We start from the raw sequence: 17,449 nt of genomic DNA, 5'->3' as shown, positions 1-17,449 counted from the left end.
TTCGGAGCTGGGGACCGAAACTCTGTCTAGAATCTGTTTTAGAATTCTGACTGTAATATGGCCCAGACCCTAACAGAACTGACTCCATGATGAAAGTGTCAATTAGTCTATAAAACTAAGCCAGCACATAGACAGCACCACCTGTCATAATGAAAACAAAGACCTAATCCATCAGAGTCCATAGTTCTGGGAAAGTTTCTAAATGTACTAACCTTGCATTTTGGCTTCTGTAGTTCCGCTTCTGCAGTTCTTAACTGAAGAATGCCAACCCAGAACAGTGTGTGTGTGTGTGTGTGTGTGTGTGTGTGTGTGTGTGTGTGTGTGTGTGTGTGTGTGTGCAGCGTCTTGCTTAGAAAGATCTCCAGGAGACCCAGAATAATAGGAAGTTTTGTAAAGTAGAAGAACCAGAACAATAGGGGAAACTGGTTAGGAAGAGACTATGACTAGTTTCTTCTTTTGAAAGAGTTAAAGCCGGAGCTGGAGAGATGCTCAGTGGTTAAGAGCACTGACTGCTCTCCCAGAGGTCCTGAGTTCAATTCCCAGCAACCACATCATGGCTCACAACCATCTATAATGGGATCTGACTCTCTCTTCTGGTCTCTGAAGAGAGTGATGGTGTACTCACATACATAAAATGCAGGTTCTACTTGACCAGAATTTCCTGTTTTATGAAAGACTAGGCTCTCAAGGGATGGCAAAACTCCTTTTCTGTAGCACTTTTGTATGGTCTGACTTTTGGGACTGATTGGAGGGATGGGGTCCAAAATAGACTCTCATAATTTTTATCAGAAATAAGAAAAACTACTAAGTCAAACCTAGGTGCTGTGGGAACATTTTGTAAATTTATAGCAAGAGTTCTGAACTCAGAAGTCTGTTATTTGTTCAGTCTTGTCGGTAATAAGGGGCAGACATTAGATTTAAAGGAACAATAGTCTTGAGTCCAATTCCCAATAGGCATCCTACCTCTGGGAAGTAACAGTAACAATTCATTTGAGAACCTTCTATATTCTGCCCTTGATGTAATTTAGTTAATTGTGACAGGGCAAGACAGTGCAGCACTTCTTTAGTCTTGTATTCTTACTGAGACCATCTCAGGTTTAAATATGGTTTGATGGTAATTACCCAGCTCTATTCTGACTTGTTTGGTCAAGCCAGTAGCAACACCTATGTCAAGTAGTGGGAGAATGCCTTCATTTAAAATTGCTTCTTACTGAGTGCCTCCCGAGGAAATGGGTACAGGGACCCTTAACCATACATGAAAAAGGCAAGGTCTGTATTCACGGAGCCCACATTGGGTTGAGTGGGAAGACAGATAAAAAAACAATTACCAGGGCCGGAGAGATGGCTCGGCGGTTAAGAGCTCTGAGGTTCTGAGGTTCCAGAGATCCTGAGTTCAATTCCCAGCAACCACATGGTGGCTTACAACCATCTGTAATGGGATTCAATGCCCTCTTCTGATGTGTCCGAAGCTACAGTGTACTCATATAAATAAAAATACAAAATTTTTTTAAAAAGCAATGACCAACTCTCATTCCCACTTAGTAGAGCCTCTGAAAATAAAGTCTGCTCATAGCAGTTATGGCTTCAAACAAGATGTATTTTCCAGCTAAAATTCTTCAACTAGAATTTTCAAAATCCCCCAGAACACCTGCCCTTCCGCCAACACTCTTCCCTCCGCCAGGACTAAAGATGGCGCTGACAGGACGGCGTTGTGACGCGACCACACGTCCGCCGGAAGTGTCGGCGGAAAGTCTGGAAGCCGGCTCACCCTCGCGCAGGTGGTATCTCGAGCTTCGCGTTTTGAGCAGGAGTCGCCACTCTTCTACCAGGATCATGGTGTTCTACTTCACCAGCAGCAGTGGTGAGTGACGCCGGGGCCCTGCCTTGCAGCTGCCTCCAAAGCCGGCATTCTCCAGCCGCCGCTGGACTTGGACTTAGTCCTGAACCGCGTCCTACCGCGGGAGCCTCTCCCAGAGCCTTCTGGTTCTCCGCTTGGCCGTCACCTCAGCTGCTTGGTCGTACCCTGGTCCTGGTGGTCGCGGTGGGAATGGGCTCCACTTTCATTACACCTGGTGATCATGCTTATTCCCGCTAGACAGACCCGCCAACGCTTCCTGGACTGGGCAGTGTGTGGGTTCCTGCATAGCCCGCCTTCCCTCCCCGTCACAAGCCTTTGCCCTAGCATTCTGCCGGCACCTTGGAGCGATACTTGACCAGTGAGACAGGTGCCAACAGTTGTCTCCCACAGGAAGAGTACCTTGCCCGTCTACGAAGGGAGGGCCTGGGATGCCATGGAAAGTAATAGAAAGCTAGAGTGTTAGTAAAACCCCTCCCTGGGCAGAGCTGATGCTCCAATTGAGGTCTGGTAATACTACTGAGTTGGTTTTGGAAGGCCAGGTGGTGTTTTGGTTTCCAGGAAATGCCGCGTCAACTTGCTTTCTCTGCCATATTGCTCTTATCCAGAATCAATTTCTAATTTTAAATTCTCACCCCGTTAAAGTGGCTCTTGACTTGAAGACACCGTGTGAGACCCAGTTTCCATGTCAAGATTAAATATACATTTTTCTGGACACCCTTAACATTCCTTTCGGACCGCTGTCGTGTGCCATTAAAAGCTGACTGCTTGAGCTACAGGGCAGGTCTCTTGAGAGGCAGTCTGTCTAGCATAGTGCCCTACTTGACTGCTGTGTTGACCCTGCCTCCTTGAGACTGTGTGTGTGTCAGGTGGTTCCAAACATAGACCCTCTTGCCTAAAGACTCCCTAATGTTGACATTCCTTTCTAGGTCCCCCAATCTGGAGTGAGTGATTGACGGTTTTGTCTCTTAGTACTTTTTAGTTTGTTTATTTTTGAGGCAGGATCTCATTACTTAGTCCTTGCTAGCCTAGAACTCATTGTGTAGATCAGGCTGGCTTTGAAGTTACAGAGATCTGCCACCTTCTGCTTTGCTGCCTCAGCGCTGGGATTAAAGGCATGCACTACCTTACCTTTCATGATAATTTTAATTGAAGCATTTTGTGAACTGTCCTTCAGTGTGAGGGTGTTTCTTTGTTTTTCTTTTTTATAGTCATACTATTTCTAAAAATTATTTTATGTTTGTAGGTATTTTACCTACATGCACATCTCCAGTGCCTTTCAAGGCCAGAAGAGGGTGATGGATCCCCCGGAACTGGAGTAACAGACAGTTGTTTGAGTGTTTGTCTAGTATTCCTGAAGTCTGGGGTTTGATCTCTAGTGCCACATAAACTGAGTGTGTAGTCCACTCCTGGAATCCTATGATTCAGGGTATGGGAGCAAAGGTGCCCTGGCCTTCTAAATGGATAGCCTCTTAACTTTTTTGTTTGTTTGTTTGTTTTGTTTTTGAGTTGGAGTCTCAGATAGACCAGATTGTCTCTGAGCCAGCCTATGTAGCTAAGACAGGGTGAACTCCAGACCCTTGTCCCTCTCAAATGCTGGGATTATAGGCATAAATGCCATCACAGCCCTGTGTGTGTTCTGCTCAGTGGAAAGACTCTAGTCAACCCTATTTCTACCTACCAGGCATTGTGCTTTGTTGACTGAAGACCAGGTCACAAACTTAGCCCCATTTGGGGTCCACAGAGTTTTGGTAAGGTGTGCTTGGCAGCCAACACCGAGTCCTTTTAGGTCTAATCTTGTACTTTAGAATCATGATTAAGGAAAGCTTTCTAAACAACAAAAATGCTCATTACTTCATTGTAAAGCTTAGGATTTAGTTTGTTCGAGGTAGCTGGAGGGGGCGTTGGTTAGAGCCAGCGTTTGGAGAAGTTTGAGGACTCTGATTCCCCTGAGTGGAAGAGGGCATCCACTAGTGTAGCACAATGAAATATAAGTAACGCCAGCCAGAACAGACTATATAAAAATAACAGCTAGCTAAGTGTTGGAATACACACACACACACACACACACACACACACACACACACACACACAGGTTTACATGGTTTGGAGACAGGGTTACTGCGTAGCCCTCCCTGGCTGTCCTGGAACTCACTCTGTACACCAGGCTGACCTCAAACCCAGAGATGTACCTGCCTCTGCCTCCCAAGTGCAGGCATCTGTTTTTAAATGTGAGCAGTAGAGATTGTTGTTTGTTGTGGGGAATAATTGCTGCTATTGCCATTATCGTTGAAGAAGGCAAAGGTATAGGATTGAGCTGGAAATTGCCATTAAACTTTATCCCTAAAGGGAAATAGAAAATAAAGAGAGATTTTTCTTGAAAAGGAGGAGAGCAACCATTCAGCCATAAAGATTGCTAAACATCTTTGGGGACAAGATACTATTCTAAGCTCAGTATGACTTATTCAGTCTCTACTTTAATCTTGGCCTGCTGCTATCCGTCATTTGAAAGTATACAACTTCTTCTTAACTCCAAGGATGTGCAAGAACAGGTAGGTAAGCCAGGTGTGCCTCCCCACTAATTGTCTTTTTGTTTTTGTTTTATTTTAGTTAATTCGTCTACTTACACTATTTACATGGGAAAGGACAAATATGAAAGTAAGTTTACAAAAGCATTTGATTTTGAAATTTCAGACAGGTAAGTGCTGTGCCTGTGCCCTGTTTGTGGGTTTATGGGTTTTGTTCTTGATTTCTTTAATTCCTTTTGAAAATTAGACTTGGCAAACGACAGTTGCTCACATTTTCAAATACAGAGTTTTGATATGTGCACACATTGTGTGATAATCAAGTTGAAATCCATAGCATATCGCTCACCTCAAACACTTATTATTCCCTTGCAGTATTCAAAATCCTGTCTCCTACCAACTGTAGCATAGACTTTGATTTACTCTGCAACAGAAGTCCAGAAGTGCTACTGACAGATCATTGTTTTATTGATTGACTAGCCTCTCCCAGAGCTCCCCAGCCACTGGTAGCCTCTACTTCTATGAGTTTGACTTCTATTTCTCCTCTGCTTGTCTTGTTTAGCTGGGTCTGGCATGTGGCTTAGTTTGTAGTACTGAGGGCCTCATGAAGGCCAAACACAAACACCAGATCCAGTTGAGCACCTTTTTTTTTTTTCCCACTTCTGAAACAAGATTGCACTCTATATAGCTCAGAGGCTTAGAATTCACAGCCATCCGCCTGCTTCAACCTCTGGAGAGCTAAGCTTACAAATATGAACCACTCTGACTAGCTCAAGTTGACCTTCTTGGTGGCTAGGAGAACACGGAGTTTTGCAACACTGATCCTCACACTGAAGGTGAGAGAGGCAGAACCTCAGAAGGAGCTGAAGAGAAAGAGTGCCATTCCTCAAGATTGGAAAATACAGGTAGTGTAAGAGTTTAGAAAAGACAACTGTGAAGTCATGGCAGAATCGGCTCCCCAGCAAACAAGCTGCAGTTACTCAACCTCTTCAGACTTCTGAGTTCTTAGACGTAAGAGGCTCATGGGCTGTAGCTACTGCAGAGGGTTGTATAGATTAGGGAAAAGGTCCTGAATGCAGTGTCTTAGTTAGGGTCTTACTGCTGTGAACAGACACCATGACCAAGGCAAGTCTTATAAAGGACAACATTTAATTGGGGCTGGCTTACAGGTTCAGAGGTCTAGTCCATTATCATCAAGGTGGGAGCAGGGCAACATCTAGGCATGCATGATGCTGGCAGAGCTGAGAGTTCTACATCTTCATTTGAAGGCTGCTCATGGAATACTGACTTCCAGGTAGCTAGGACTAGGTTATTAAAGCCCCTACTCACAGTGACATGCCCACTCCAACAAGACCACACCTCCCAACAGTGCCACTCCCTGGGCCAAGCATATTCAAACCTTCGTATTCAACTCCCTGACCCCCATAGGCTTGTTCAAACACATGAGTCTATTGGGGCCATATCTAGCCATAGCATGATTTAAAAAGTATAGTCCAAGGTCCAAAGTCCCCATAGTCTATAGCAGTATCAACAATGTCAAAAGTCCAAAGTTCAAAGTCTCTTCTGAGATCCATCCAATCACATAACTGTAATCCCCAAATCAAAATAGGAAACCAGCTAGGTAAACTCCAAACGCTGCATGTCCATGTCTGCTGTAAAGCAGTTTTCAGATTTCCAACCCCTTTTTCCTCTTAACTAAAACTAATTTCTTTTCCTGGGCTGGTTCCACTCCCTATTAGCAGCTTGCCTCAGGAGATAGCCTAGGGCTCTTGCATCTTGAAGAATCGTGGGGTTGCCAAGGCAACTTCAGTGTTGAAGCTTCTGGTTTCAGTGTCTGGGATCCACACATGATCTTCTGGACTCCTTCAAAGGGCTGGCATCATTTCTCCAGCTCTGCTCTCTGTAGCGCTCTAAGCTCAGGTTGATCCACGGAACTGCCACTGCTGTTATTGGTGGTCATCCCATGGTACTGGCAATAGGCTTTACCAATAGCTCTCTCATAGGCTCTCTTCATGGTGCCAAACCTCAAATCTTTTGCATAACCTTTTCTGTCTTGGGCCAGCTACTGCAACTGAGGCTGCACCTTCACCAATGGCCTTCCATGGCCTCTCACAGTGTTGAGCCCCAGCTGCTCTTCATGACCCCTTCATGCCTTCAAAATCAGTACTACCTTGGTGACTCTTGCACAGCACCAAGTCCAGCCACAGCACAAGGTACAACCGTGACTATCTCTGGAACACAACCTCTTTGTGCTCTCAGAAAACAATTCCCAGAAGATTTCACCTCAGTAATGCTGGTCTCTTCTTAATTGCGACTAATTTCTTTTTCCAAGTTCCTACAGAACATCCCACAGAGCTCTTAACATCCCAGTAGCTCTTCTAACTCAAAGTTCCAAAGTCCTTCCACAGTCCTCTCCAAAGCAAGGTCAGGTTGTCACAGGAATACACTCCCAGTACCAATTTGTCTTAGTCAGGGTTTCTATTTCTATAAAACATCATGACCAAGAAGGATTTATTCAGCTTACACTTTGGACATTGCTGTTCATCACCAAAGGAAGCCAGGACTGGAATTCAAGCAGGCCAGGAAGCAGGAGCTGATGCAGAGACCATGGAGGGATGTTACTTATTGGCTTGCTTCCCCTGGTTTGCTCAGCTTGCTCTCTTATAGAACCCAGGACTACCAGCCCAGGGATAGCATCATGCACAATGGGTTGGGCCCTCCCCCCTTGATCACTAGTTGAGGAAATGCCTTACAGCTGGATCTCATGGAGGCATTTCCTCAACTGAGGCTCCTTTCTCTGTGATAATTCCAGTTTGTGTCAAGTTGACACATAAAACCTACAAGTATATGTTATGACATCATGACCAAGGCAAGTCTTATAAAGGACATTTGGGCTGGCTTATAGGTTCAGAGGATCAATCCATCATCATCAAGGTGGAAGCAGGGCAGCATCTAGGCAGACATGATGCAGGCAGAGCTGAGAGCTCTACATCTTCATTAGAAGGCTGCTAGTGGAAGACTGGCTTCCAGGCAGCTAGGACTAGGGTGTTAATGCCCACAGTGACACACCTACTCCAACAAGGCCACACCTCCCAACAGTGCCAAGTGTATACAAACCATCACACAGTACCTACCCCATAGGAGTACTTGTTAGCTGGTAGGCAGAATCCCTGGAGCTTCTTAATCTCTCAGACACCACTCCCCACCTTGCTTCTCTGGGAACATTCCCTTGGGTCGATCTGAGAGTTGTCTGGTCACACTGTTGTCTGTGTGTAATCTTTTGATACTCCTTGTCTGCTTTTCTCATTTCTTTCTAAAACTGTCAGTATCTAGTTTAGTGCAGTTTGACAGTGACCACAGTTAGAATTTGATAGTTTATATGCATTAAAAGAGGCACACATACCATTCTTCAATAAGAGATACTTGACAATAATGAGATAAACAAGTCCAAAATGGGTGCTCTTAAGCAGAACTCTGAAATGAGAAACAACAAATCACAGCAAAATAAAGTAGCTCACGCTTTTAATCAGTCTTTCATTGTAATAAGTGTATGGCACTGACTAAGGTGTGACCTAATGCTAAGTCATCCATATTATTTTAATACTTAGGTTTTAGTTTCTCCTCGTAGCCCATAATATCACTGGCCCTGAAGGGAAGGAGGCTTTCTCCCTGTTCTACACTGAACAGCAAGCCACTGCTACAAGAGCCATAGCTACTTAGAGTGAAAATGAAAGAAGATTGACTGCCAAGTGTGGTTTTTATTCTACTACATCAGAGGTGGAGGAGCATGAGCCTACAGCCACTGGGAAGCACCTTTAGCCAGGCGCCTTTAACCACCTTTATCTTCATGAGGGATGCAGGTTTTGCACTCTATAACTGGGGGTGGGAGTGGGAGCTTTACATATTTCTTAAGCAAAGGCCTGCACTGTTCTGGTTCACGTGGGTGGACTAGTGGTGGTTCTGACATTTCCACCTGTTTCTCTTTTCCTTCTGTGGTTGTCTCCTCTTTATGGGGGGGGCTTATGTATGTGGAGGTCTCATTCTAGCCTCTGTTAAGAAGACGTAGGTGGAGGTTTTGCTGTGTTCTGGCCTCCAGACATAAAAAGTAGTATGTATTGACTTTGTTGTTAATCTAAAACTGCTCTGAAATATAAAACATTTTAAAATGTGGACAAAGTGCAGTCGTTACTACATTACATCATTACATACTAGCACATGCTGTAGGGGATGGTGAATGTGGTTGAGAAGCCTTCACATTTGTGGTAGAATTTATGTAGAGACACCTAGATGCAGAGTCCATTTGTGAGAGGATGTCTAGAGCCCTCTGGTGTTTTGTGTCATTGTGTCTGTGTATGTGGAACATTTGCTCATCAGGAAACTTAGAGTTGAGTGGACCTGTCAGCTCCTCCAAAGTAGCCTCATAGGAAAGGAAGCTGCATTTTAAAGCCTCCTTTGGAAATATTCGTGGTATCACCCATTTATTGCCAGTAGTCCGGCAGCTTCCAACCAACCACAACACTCGATACAACATAAGTGGAATTGTTAAGTCGTGTATTTGCTGAACTCTTGGCAGGTCTTTTCTCTTCATAGCCAGCAGATGGCCTCAGCCATTCATAGCACACTTAAAAATGCTTTCTATTAGTATTTTCTTTTACTTTTTGGTTATTCGTTCAGCTTCCCACTTCCCATAGTAAAATTCTGATATCTAGCAGAAAGCTCCTGGTGTCAGCTATTGCCGACAGTGTCCTCTCCCAAGGGTTGTGTGTAGCTTAGCCAGTAGGCTGCCCTTTCTTACGTACATTCAAAGCCATCACATAGGAATCACATGCTTTCCTTGCAGTTTTTAGTAGATGTTACCTTTCATGACTTACCTGTCACTTGCACAATTTAAAATATCAGATAGTACAGTAAACACACACACACACACACATACACACACACTCACTCACTCATTCACACACAATCGGTTCCCCACCCACAGAAGCTTGTTCCTCTTAATCCCTCCCAAGACTTGAGTTCTGCACCCTACCTTCCAGAGCAATTCCTTTTCACTCTTTCACATCTGTCTGCTGCTGCTTCGTCTCCACTTACGATCTTTGCTTCCCTTTTAGATTTGTTTATAATATCTTTAAGTATACAGTCAAAGGTTGTTTGTTTTCTTTGTCTTTAGTTTTCTCTCTGGCACTGTTCTAAGACAGGGTCTTACAAGGTCTCACTAAGCTGACCTTGACCTAGCTTTTTAGTCCAGGCCGCCCTCAAACTCACCATCCCCTAGTCTCAGCTCCCCAAGTGTGTGCAGCCATACCCTTTGAGTTTTTGGGGTTTCTCTTGGTCTGCCCATTTGTTTGTTTGTTCTTTTAAGACACAGTCCAGTTAAGGCTGGCCTTAACTCCTTAGTCACCAGGAATGGCCTGGTTTTGATCCTCTTGTCAGTTGATGAGATTACAGCTGTGTGATCCACACACAGCTTCTGTGGTGCTGGGATCAAAGCTAGGCCTTTAGGAATAGGAGACAAACAGTGTAGCCACTGAACTATATTTCCAGACCTTTATTATTATTGTCATTATTATTATTATCATTATTACAACATAACCCATTATTTTAAAGTTTGAACAAAATCATATTGACATTTAAGCTTTCAGTCAATCAGTCAGTCAGCCAGTCAGTCAGTCAGCGTCTCCTGACTCCCAGCTGCTGAGATTTTTTCAGTATTCAGATCATTCAAAGGGAACGTCTTTGGGTTTTGGATTAAAGTGTGAAAAAAAACCCTGCAGTGTATATCATCTGACTGTAAAAGCTGTCATTCCTTCTTCTCAAGCTCCCAAGTCCCCACTGCTGTTGTCTCATTAAGGAAGGGAAAGAGTGGTGGTGGTGGTGGGGGGTGATGGTATTTTTTTCCGTTCCCAACATAAAAATCCCGGTAATATTTCCATTTGACAGTTTCCTTAGTTTCTTTTTCCCTCTTGTACTTGCTGCAGATGAAGATCTGATAAAGTATGGCTGGCCTGAAGATGTTTGGTAAGTAGCAGTTTTTATTCTATTTAGATTGTCATTTAGATTTCAGACTTAGCCATCTACCTGCTGCCTCTAATTTAAACACATGGTCTACATGGTGTTTTCGTTCATGGAATTCCTGAGTGAATAGCTGTGGTGCCCTTCAGAGTTCACCCTGTGACCTGAGGGAAGGGTGCGGGTGAGCTCCTGACACAGCTTCTCACCATGGTCTTGTCCATGTTCATTCTCCACTGCTTACTCTCTCTCCTGGAAGCCAGTCCTAACCACTTCAGTGGGTATCTCCCTCCTTGTATAAGTTCTCCTTTCTCTCTCTCCTGGAAGTCAGTCTTACCATTTCAGTGGGTATCTCGCTCCCTGCTTAAGTTCTCGGGTCCTGTTTACTCAGGTATGATGGTGATAGTGCACATTTTTCAAGCACTTAACTGCCAAATACTGTCAGCTTCAATACATTTAATTTCACAACAACCTATAAAGCTACCGGGCCCACCTTTCAGCTGAGAAACAGAACAGGTCTGCACTGGTTATTACTGGCCCAGCTCAGTTTCTAAACCATTGATGTTGATTTTCCCTCACCTTAGGGCACCATTCTTCCTACCTCAGTTCACTGCTCCTGCTGCCCCTCCCCCACCTCCAGGCCCAGGCCCATTGCTGGAACTCTCTGCAGACCTTTTCTCCAGCTGTGAGCTCCCCGTCCCCCTGATTTCCTTACAGTACTGTGAGGTTGGATGGCTACTTTTCAGAAGAGCTGGTTAAGTTTTCAGTAAGGTGGACAGCCTTGAGCATCATATATCATAGCAACAAGCCATTTATTATCTTACAGACATTAGCTCAAGCTTCCACTTACGTGCGGCTTTGTTCGGAAGCCCCATGTATTTATGGGGCTCCCCAAATGGTCTCTGGGACTTTTATCTACTTGGTTATGAAGGCTCTAGTTCACGGCTCCACTGGGCATGTTCCCCTACCATTCCAAAGTTCACACTGAGAGCCAGGAGGTGGCAGGAACACGAGGAATTTCAAAGGTTAAAAAAAAACAAAACTGTTCCAGCACAGTGTCCTAGCTTCTGCACTCAAATGTACCACTGGGTTAGACACTGCTTAGGTAGGCCCCTTTGCTCAGGTAGGCAGACTACTGCTGGGAATCTCTGGCCTTCCTTCAGAAGGCCCTACAACCTCCATAGGACACTGGTTTGCCTGCTTTGAGAACTAGAGCTCACTGGTGCTGGCACATAACTAGAGTTTATTCTTGACTCACTTGTGTGCCTTCGAACACACATGTCGAAGGCTCCCTCACCAGGAATGCTTCCTGGTCTCCCTTTGTGTATCTGTCATCTCCAGCTGTAGCCTCTCTGATGCCAGTGTCTCTACTTCTTGGGTAGATAGTCACCTGCTATTTCTTTGTCCCCCTTTATTTTTTTCAAGGTAGAGTTTGACTATTTCAGGCTTTCCTGGAACTCACTTTCTTGCCTCAGTCTTCCAGGTTCTAGAACCACAGCTACTGTGTTCACTCGTGCTGTGCATTAGCCTACAGATTGACACATGGCTGCCAGTATTGGAAAGCTTATATATTCAGATACATCTTGAAAGTCAGTTTACCATACCTTTTTTTTAAAGACTTTTTTAAATTAATTTTTATTGATATGAGTACACTATAGCTGTCTTTAGACACACCAGAAGAGGGCATTGGATCTCATTACAGATGGTTGTGAGCCACCATGTGGTTGCTGGGAATTGAACTCAGGTCCTCTGGAAGAGCAGTCAGTGCTCTTAATCACTGAGCCATCTCTCCAACCCCTTTACCATATCTTTTAAGCATTTTTTTTTAAAAAATAAACAGGTAGACTTTCTAATTTATTTAGACAGATTCTAATTTAAAGCCCACACTAGTAAATTACAGCTTGAGAGGTTTTTTTGTTTTTTGTTTTTTAAGGTTGAAACTTAACAACTTATCTAGGCTGATAGGTACCTAGAGAGTTCTCTTTGGCACCTTTAATAGTTCAGGGATGAATGACCAAAGCTCAGCACAGTTGACTTTTATTTTCAGAGCTATTTGAGAACTCAGGGAAGCTGGAGTAGCCCCAAACCTCAGGACCCATTCCAGTTCATGTGTTGTCAATCCTGACAGTCTTCCAGGGAGCCAAGAGCTACTCTGAGCTCATGTGCAGGGCAGGGTTTTAGCCTGGTGCTCTCTGATGCTGGTTTGCAGAGTTTACCTGTTACAGCATCTGAGTCTGTCCTGGTGAGCCTTCTGAGGTTCCTTAAGCAAAGAACTTTCTTTTTTGGGGGGCAGAAGCGGGGTCATAGCACTTTATTGAGGGGCAGGGCTCCAACATCTGCACAGCTACAACCTGAGGACAGAGGGCAGAGCTGAGGTGGATGAGTGGAGGTGTGCACCCCACAGCCTTTCTCACTTAATGCCCCTTCTGATTTGAGACTTTCGGATCCCTTAGGCACCCTCTTTACCTCTAATTCTAGATTCCTGGGCCCCCACTGGTTGACCAGTCATGGGGTTTGGGAAGGGCAGGACACTGGGAGCTTTCAAAAGGGAGGAAGGCTACCACTGGGCAGACCATAGCTCACAGAGTGACAGTCAGCCACATGCTGTGGAGCCTGAATCTCATGAAGGCCCCCTTCTCCACCAGCTTCACTTTGTGTTTGCGCCTGAGCTTGGCTCGTTCCCGGGGCTCAATCATATTTCTCTTCTGGAAGGTCTTGAACCTGTCTCAGAGAATGTTACCTTCTTGCTTCATTCTGAGTAAGCCAGACAGCTCAGAACTGAGCTGCACATCAATGTCAGGGGCCTGGTACTTGAGCCATCCCAGCCTTCCGGGCTTGTCAGCCTCTACCAGTCGCCGAATGTGGCACTGCTCCCTCCGGTGTGCCAGTTCTGCCAGCCTTTGGGCCACCTGGGCCTTGATCCCACGAAGCCTGAAGAGTTCTTGGTGCTGAAGCCGGGCTGCCTCAGCACCCGCAGCCTGTGAGCGGCCTTCTTCTGCCGCCACCGCTGCTGCTGCTGCTGCTGCTCCTCTGTCTTCTTCTCCATCCTCTTCTCTGGACCAGCAGCACCAGTGGGTAAGGTCTCAGTGGCCCCATCATCAGCCTCTGGCTGCTCAGCACAGCCTGGCCCCTCCTCATCCTCAGACTTGAGCAGGCCCTCACACGTCTCCCGAAACACGAACTCCTGGGTAGTAGCTTGCTCTGTGGTGGGCAGGGCCAGCTGTTGCTCTGGCTTTCCTGTGTCTTTCTCACTCTGCAGCTCCACCTCATGGGCCTCTCGAAGCAAGGCCTGGTGATCTTCAAAGCTTGGGTTGTAGGAGGTGCCTCCAGGAATCACCTCCACTGAGGGCACCTGGGAAGGCTTAACGTGGAGGCGTGGTGCTTCCTCGTGCCTTCTTTGTTGGTCTGCTCCAGGAAAAAAAATGCATCCTGACCGATCAAAGGCTTGCCCAGGGTGTTTTTTGGGTTCCAGAGGTCATAGAAGGGCGGCTCAATGATGTCCTGGGGCCCAGGTTTGACCTTTGGTGCAGGAAGACTAAGAAACTGGGCCTGTGCCTTGGGCACATCCCTGGGCAGCTCACCCTGCTTTGCCAGTTTCTCCCATTGCTCCTCCTTTCGCCTGAGCTTCTTGGCATTGGGGACCTGCTGTGCGAGGATGTCTTTGGGAGCGGGGATGTTAGAATGATTTCAAGGGCAAGGTTAACCTGTAGGGGGTTTTGGAGAGGCTGTGACTTCTTCTGGACCCAGGTCCTCTTCTCGCTTAGTTCTTTTCACTTGAATCCAGTGTCCACGAAGAGGAACTTTTTGTTTGGGGCCTCTGCCAACAAACCACCGATCGTGTGCTCTTGTAGACGTTCCAGGAACTGGTCTCCCTCTAGCCCCAGTGGCTCTTCAGTGAGCCTCCTCCAGCCCTGCTTCTTGTTTCTGGGGCCCTGCCTCTGCCGCCTCAGAGAGGCATGCACTGAGGTGGGCCGCAGCTCCAGGAAGCCAGAGTCCACCTGGCACCGCCCCTGTTAACTACCAGCAGCCATCATAGCTTAGTCGCTCAAATTCCAATATCAGTAAAGAACTAAGGATTAAATGAGGAAAGGAGAAAAGCCTAATGAGACTGTGTAATGAGTAGTATTTTCATGGACCCCACTTTAAGGAATTGAGTAACTCCCTGGACCTCTGCATCCTCCAGTAATTGTTGCTCTTTTATTGAAAATTTTAGTCTCTGAATTAGTGAGGGAAGGCGAGAAGGAATGAGGACACAAGGACAAGAGGCTGGAGTGGGCATAGTTTAAACTCTGAGTAAGTGTCTCCAGTAAAGCTGAAAGGTTTCACAGGCATGTGCCGAATCGTTTCAGGGGTAGGTGTTGCAGACCCTGCACTTCTGTCTGTCTCTGCCTTTGTAGATATAAAACATTAAATGAAGCCTGAAGATAGTGTATACAATCTGGGAAAAGACACCATGACCACAGAAGCTCTTAAGAGGAAGCATTAGTTGGGCCTTGCTTACAGTTTCAGAGGCTTAGTCCGCTGTCACCATGGCAGAGAGTGTGGTGGCACACATGGAACTGGAGCAGTAGCTGAGAGATGTGTCCTGCTCCACAGGCAGCCGGAGAGAGACACTGGGCCTGGCATGTACTTGTGGAACCTCAAAGCCCACTCCCCAGTGACACATTTAAGCCAACAAGACCACCCTTCCTAATCCTTTCAAAGAGTTCTACTCCCCGGTGACTAAGCATTCAGATATGAGCCTCTGGGGGCCATTGTTATTCAAGCCACCACTCTAGCCAGGATACTTCTCTGTGCTTTGATTACTTAGGTATGTTGAATTATTTTGGTATTTCTATTGACAGCATTCCATTTAAGAGACCTTGAAGAAAAGAACAGAATCTAATAGCCACTCTTGCTGTGTAGGAAGAGCCGTTATTAATAAAGAGCTGTCACTAAGCAAGCAGGAGCCAGGATGGCAGGTGCACCCTTTCAGCTGAGGTCAGTTCATAGCATGATGTTTTTCTTAAGATCCCGAAAGGAGAATGAGATGTATAAAATTTCTAGATTTGTAAAAGATATGAATTGTTCTGGGCAGAAAAATGCCTAGCTAAGAGTGATATTTACTATGAATTTTACATGGGAATGCAAATGAGTAAAGGAGCAGCTTGGAAAAACATGACTCGAATCTGATGTAATGTCCATTTTTGGCTATCAGTAATGACTCAGAGTAAGAGGCAGCTTAAATCATTTGCCCAAAGTCTGAATATTGTTCTATATACAGAACAAATAGCAGGATATTTAGCTTCTTTGAGGGCATAATCTGAGCCTTCATACCGAGTCATACTATATCTGGTACTGAGTGTGTGACCCTTTTAACACCTAAAATAGAAGTTGATACAAGAAAATGCCTGAGGACATCTGTACTGGGATGCAGCGATGTTCCCGTCCTTTGGTTTTTGGTTTTGAGATAGGGTTTCCCTAACTAGTCCAGGCTAACCCTGAACTCACGGTACTCCTGCCTGCTGGAACTACAGACCTTTGCTACTCTGCATGGTCTCCATAGGCTTCCCCAAACCTTGTTAGGAACAGTACCCACTAAAGTTAACAGCGTCACAGTGTTCGAGTCAGTCATGTGTAGCCTTGCTCATTGTCGATGCTTAAATTCTAGGCCCATTTCTGTGTGTTGCAAGGTGAATCAACTTTATTTGATGAATTATATGAAAGAAAATCACTTCAGTTTTAAAAGATTCAGTTTTAAATTGATGGACAGTAAGAACCCTGTCTTAGTTAGGATTCTTATAAAACTCTATGACTAAAAGCAGGTTGGGGAAGAGTTTCTTTCAGTTACAGTTCAATTTAACACACCATCAAAAGTAGTGAGGACAGGAACTCACACAGGACAGGAACCTGGAGGCAGGAGCTGATGCAGAGGCCCTGAGGAGTGCTGCTGACTGGTTTTCACAGTCTGCTTTCTTATAGAACCCAAGACTACCAGCCCAGAGGTGGCCATACTGACAATGAGCTGGGCCCTCCCCATCAATCACTACTTAAGAAAATGCTCTACAGGCTTGTCTACAGCCCCATCTTTTGGGGCATATTGTCAATTGAGATTCCCTCCTATGATGATTCTGCTTGTGTCAAGTTGACATGAAACTAACTAGCCAGTACAAACACTAAAGAAAAGTGAATTTAAGAATTTAATTAAAAGTCGTGTCTCACCTTATTCCCAGCACTTAGGAGGCAGAGGCAGGAGATTCTCTGTGTATTCAAGGTTAGTCCAGTTTACATAGCAAATTCCAGGCCAGCCAGGGCTTTGTAGTGAGGCCCTACCTCAAGAAAGGGAGGGGGTGTGTTATGGGCCATTCTGAATAATTTTCAGACAGTTCCAGGGCCATCTAGGCTTATGTTCATCCAGGGGTGCATGTTGATGTCACTAGGAGCATGTGTGTGTGTGTGTGTGTGTGTGTGAGAGAGAGAGAGAGAGAGACAGAGAGACAGAGAGACAGAGAGACAGAGAGAAGAGAGAGAGACCGTGCCTAAGGTTGGAAGAATTCTTAGTCTAGTTCATCCGGTTCATTTAACAATGTAGCCTGTTTAGTGAGCTAACTTTCCCGAATCTACACTTGACATTTGGTTTTGATTGCTTTGCCATCACTGGAAACCTAGGGCTATCAGGAACTTCCCATTGTCCTCTTCTCCAGACCAAAGTCCTGCAAAGCTCCTAGGTCAGCAACAGTGGCGTTTCACTGACTTCTTCCATCCTTTCTCGTCTGAAATTCTTACCCTGCTTTTCTTCTTAGCCTGTGCTTTGGTTGGGCCAGCCAAATCTCAGCTCTTCCAGAAAGCCATTGGTCACTGATAGCTCTTCTTGTCCTTTGACGCTGCACTCTACCCAGGATGTTTCATGTTTATTATCTGACTCACCTTGGCTTGGAGCCATGTACAGCTGCACACCTCTCAAGTTTCTCTTGCCTCTCCAGCTGGCTGGCCAGCCTTTGGAGATGGTGACTGTCTTATGCTCTCCATGGAGCCTCATGGGTGATAAGTCCCAGAGAATACTGTTTAGGAATGAGATGCT

The 17,449-nt window shown here is 45.5% G+C and overlaps 1 protein-coding gene and 1 pseudogene across 1 annotated transcript in view; one reads left to right on the top strand and one right to left on the bottom strand.

Annotated features, from left to right (window-relative positions):
• Nucleotides 1-1,736: 1,736 nt before the first annotated feature.
• The window catches only part of Ccdc25 (coiled-coil domain containing 25), a 33,955-nt gene continuing 18,242 nt past the window's right edge, over nucleotides 1,737-17,449 (top strand). The window contains exons 1-3 of the mRNA XM_032917600.1: nucleotides 1,737-1,861; nucleotides 4,466-4,513; nucleotides 10,359-10,398. Coding sequence (XP_032773491.1) covers nucleotides 1,834-1,861; nucleotides 4,466-4,513; nucleotides 10,359-10,398 — 116 coding nt within the window. The 5' untranslated portion in view covers nucleotides 1,737-1,833. The remainder of the gene's footprint in view (nucleotides 1,862-4,465; nucleotides 4,514-10,358; nucleotides 10,399-17,449) is intronic.
• On the bottom strand, nucleotides 12,969-17,407 carry LOC116913847 (annotated as a pseudogene).

Source organism: Rattus rattus, chromosome 12, assembly GCF_011064425.1.
Source record: "Rattus rattus isolate New Zealand chromosome 12, Rrattus_CSIRO_v1, whole genome shotgun sequence".
In the NCBI taxonomy this organism is placed as follows: Eukaryota; Metazoa; Chordata; class Mammalia; order Rodentia; family Muridae; genus Rattus; species Rattus rattus.
The sequence above is the reverse complement of the archived record's forward strand: the minus strand, read 5'-3'. Positions and strand labels throughout refer to the sequence as shown.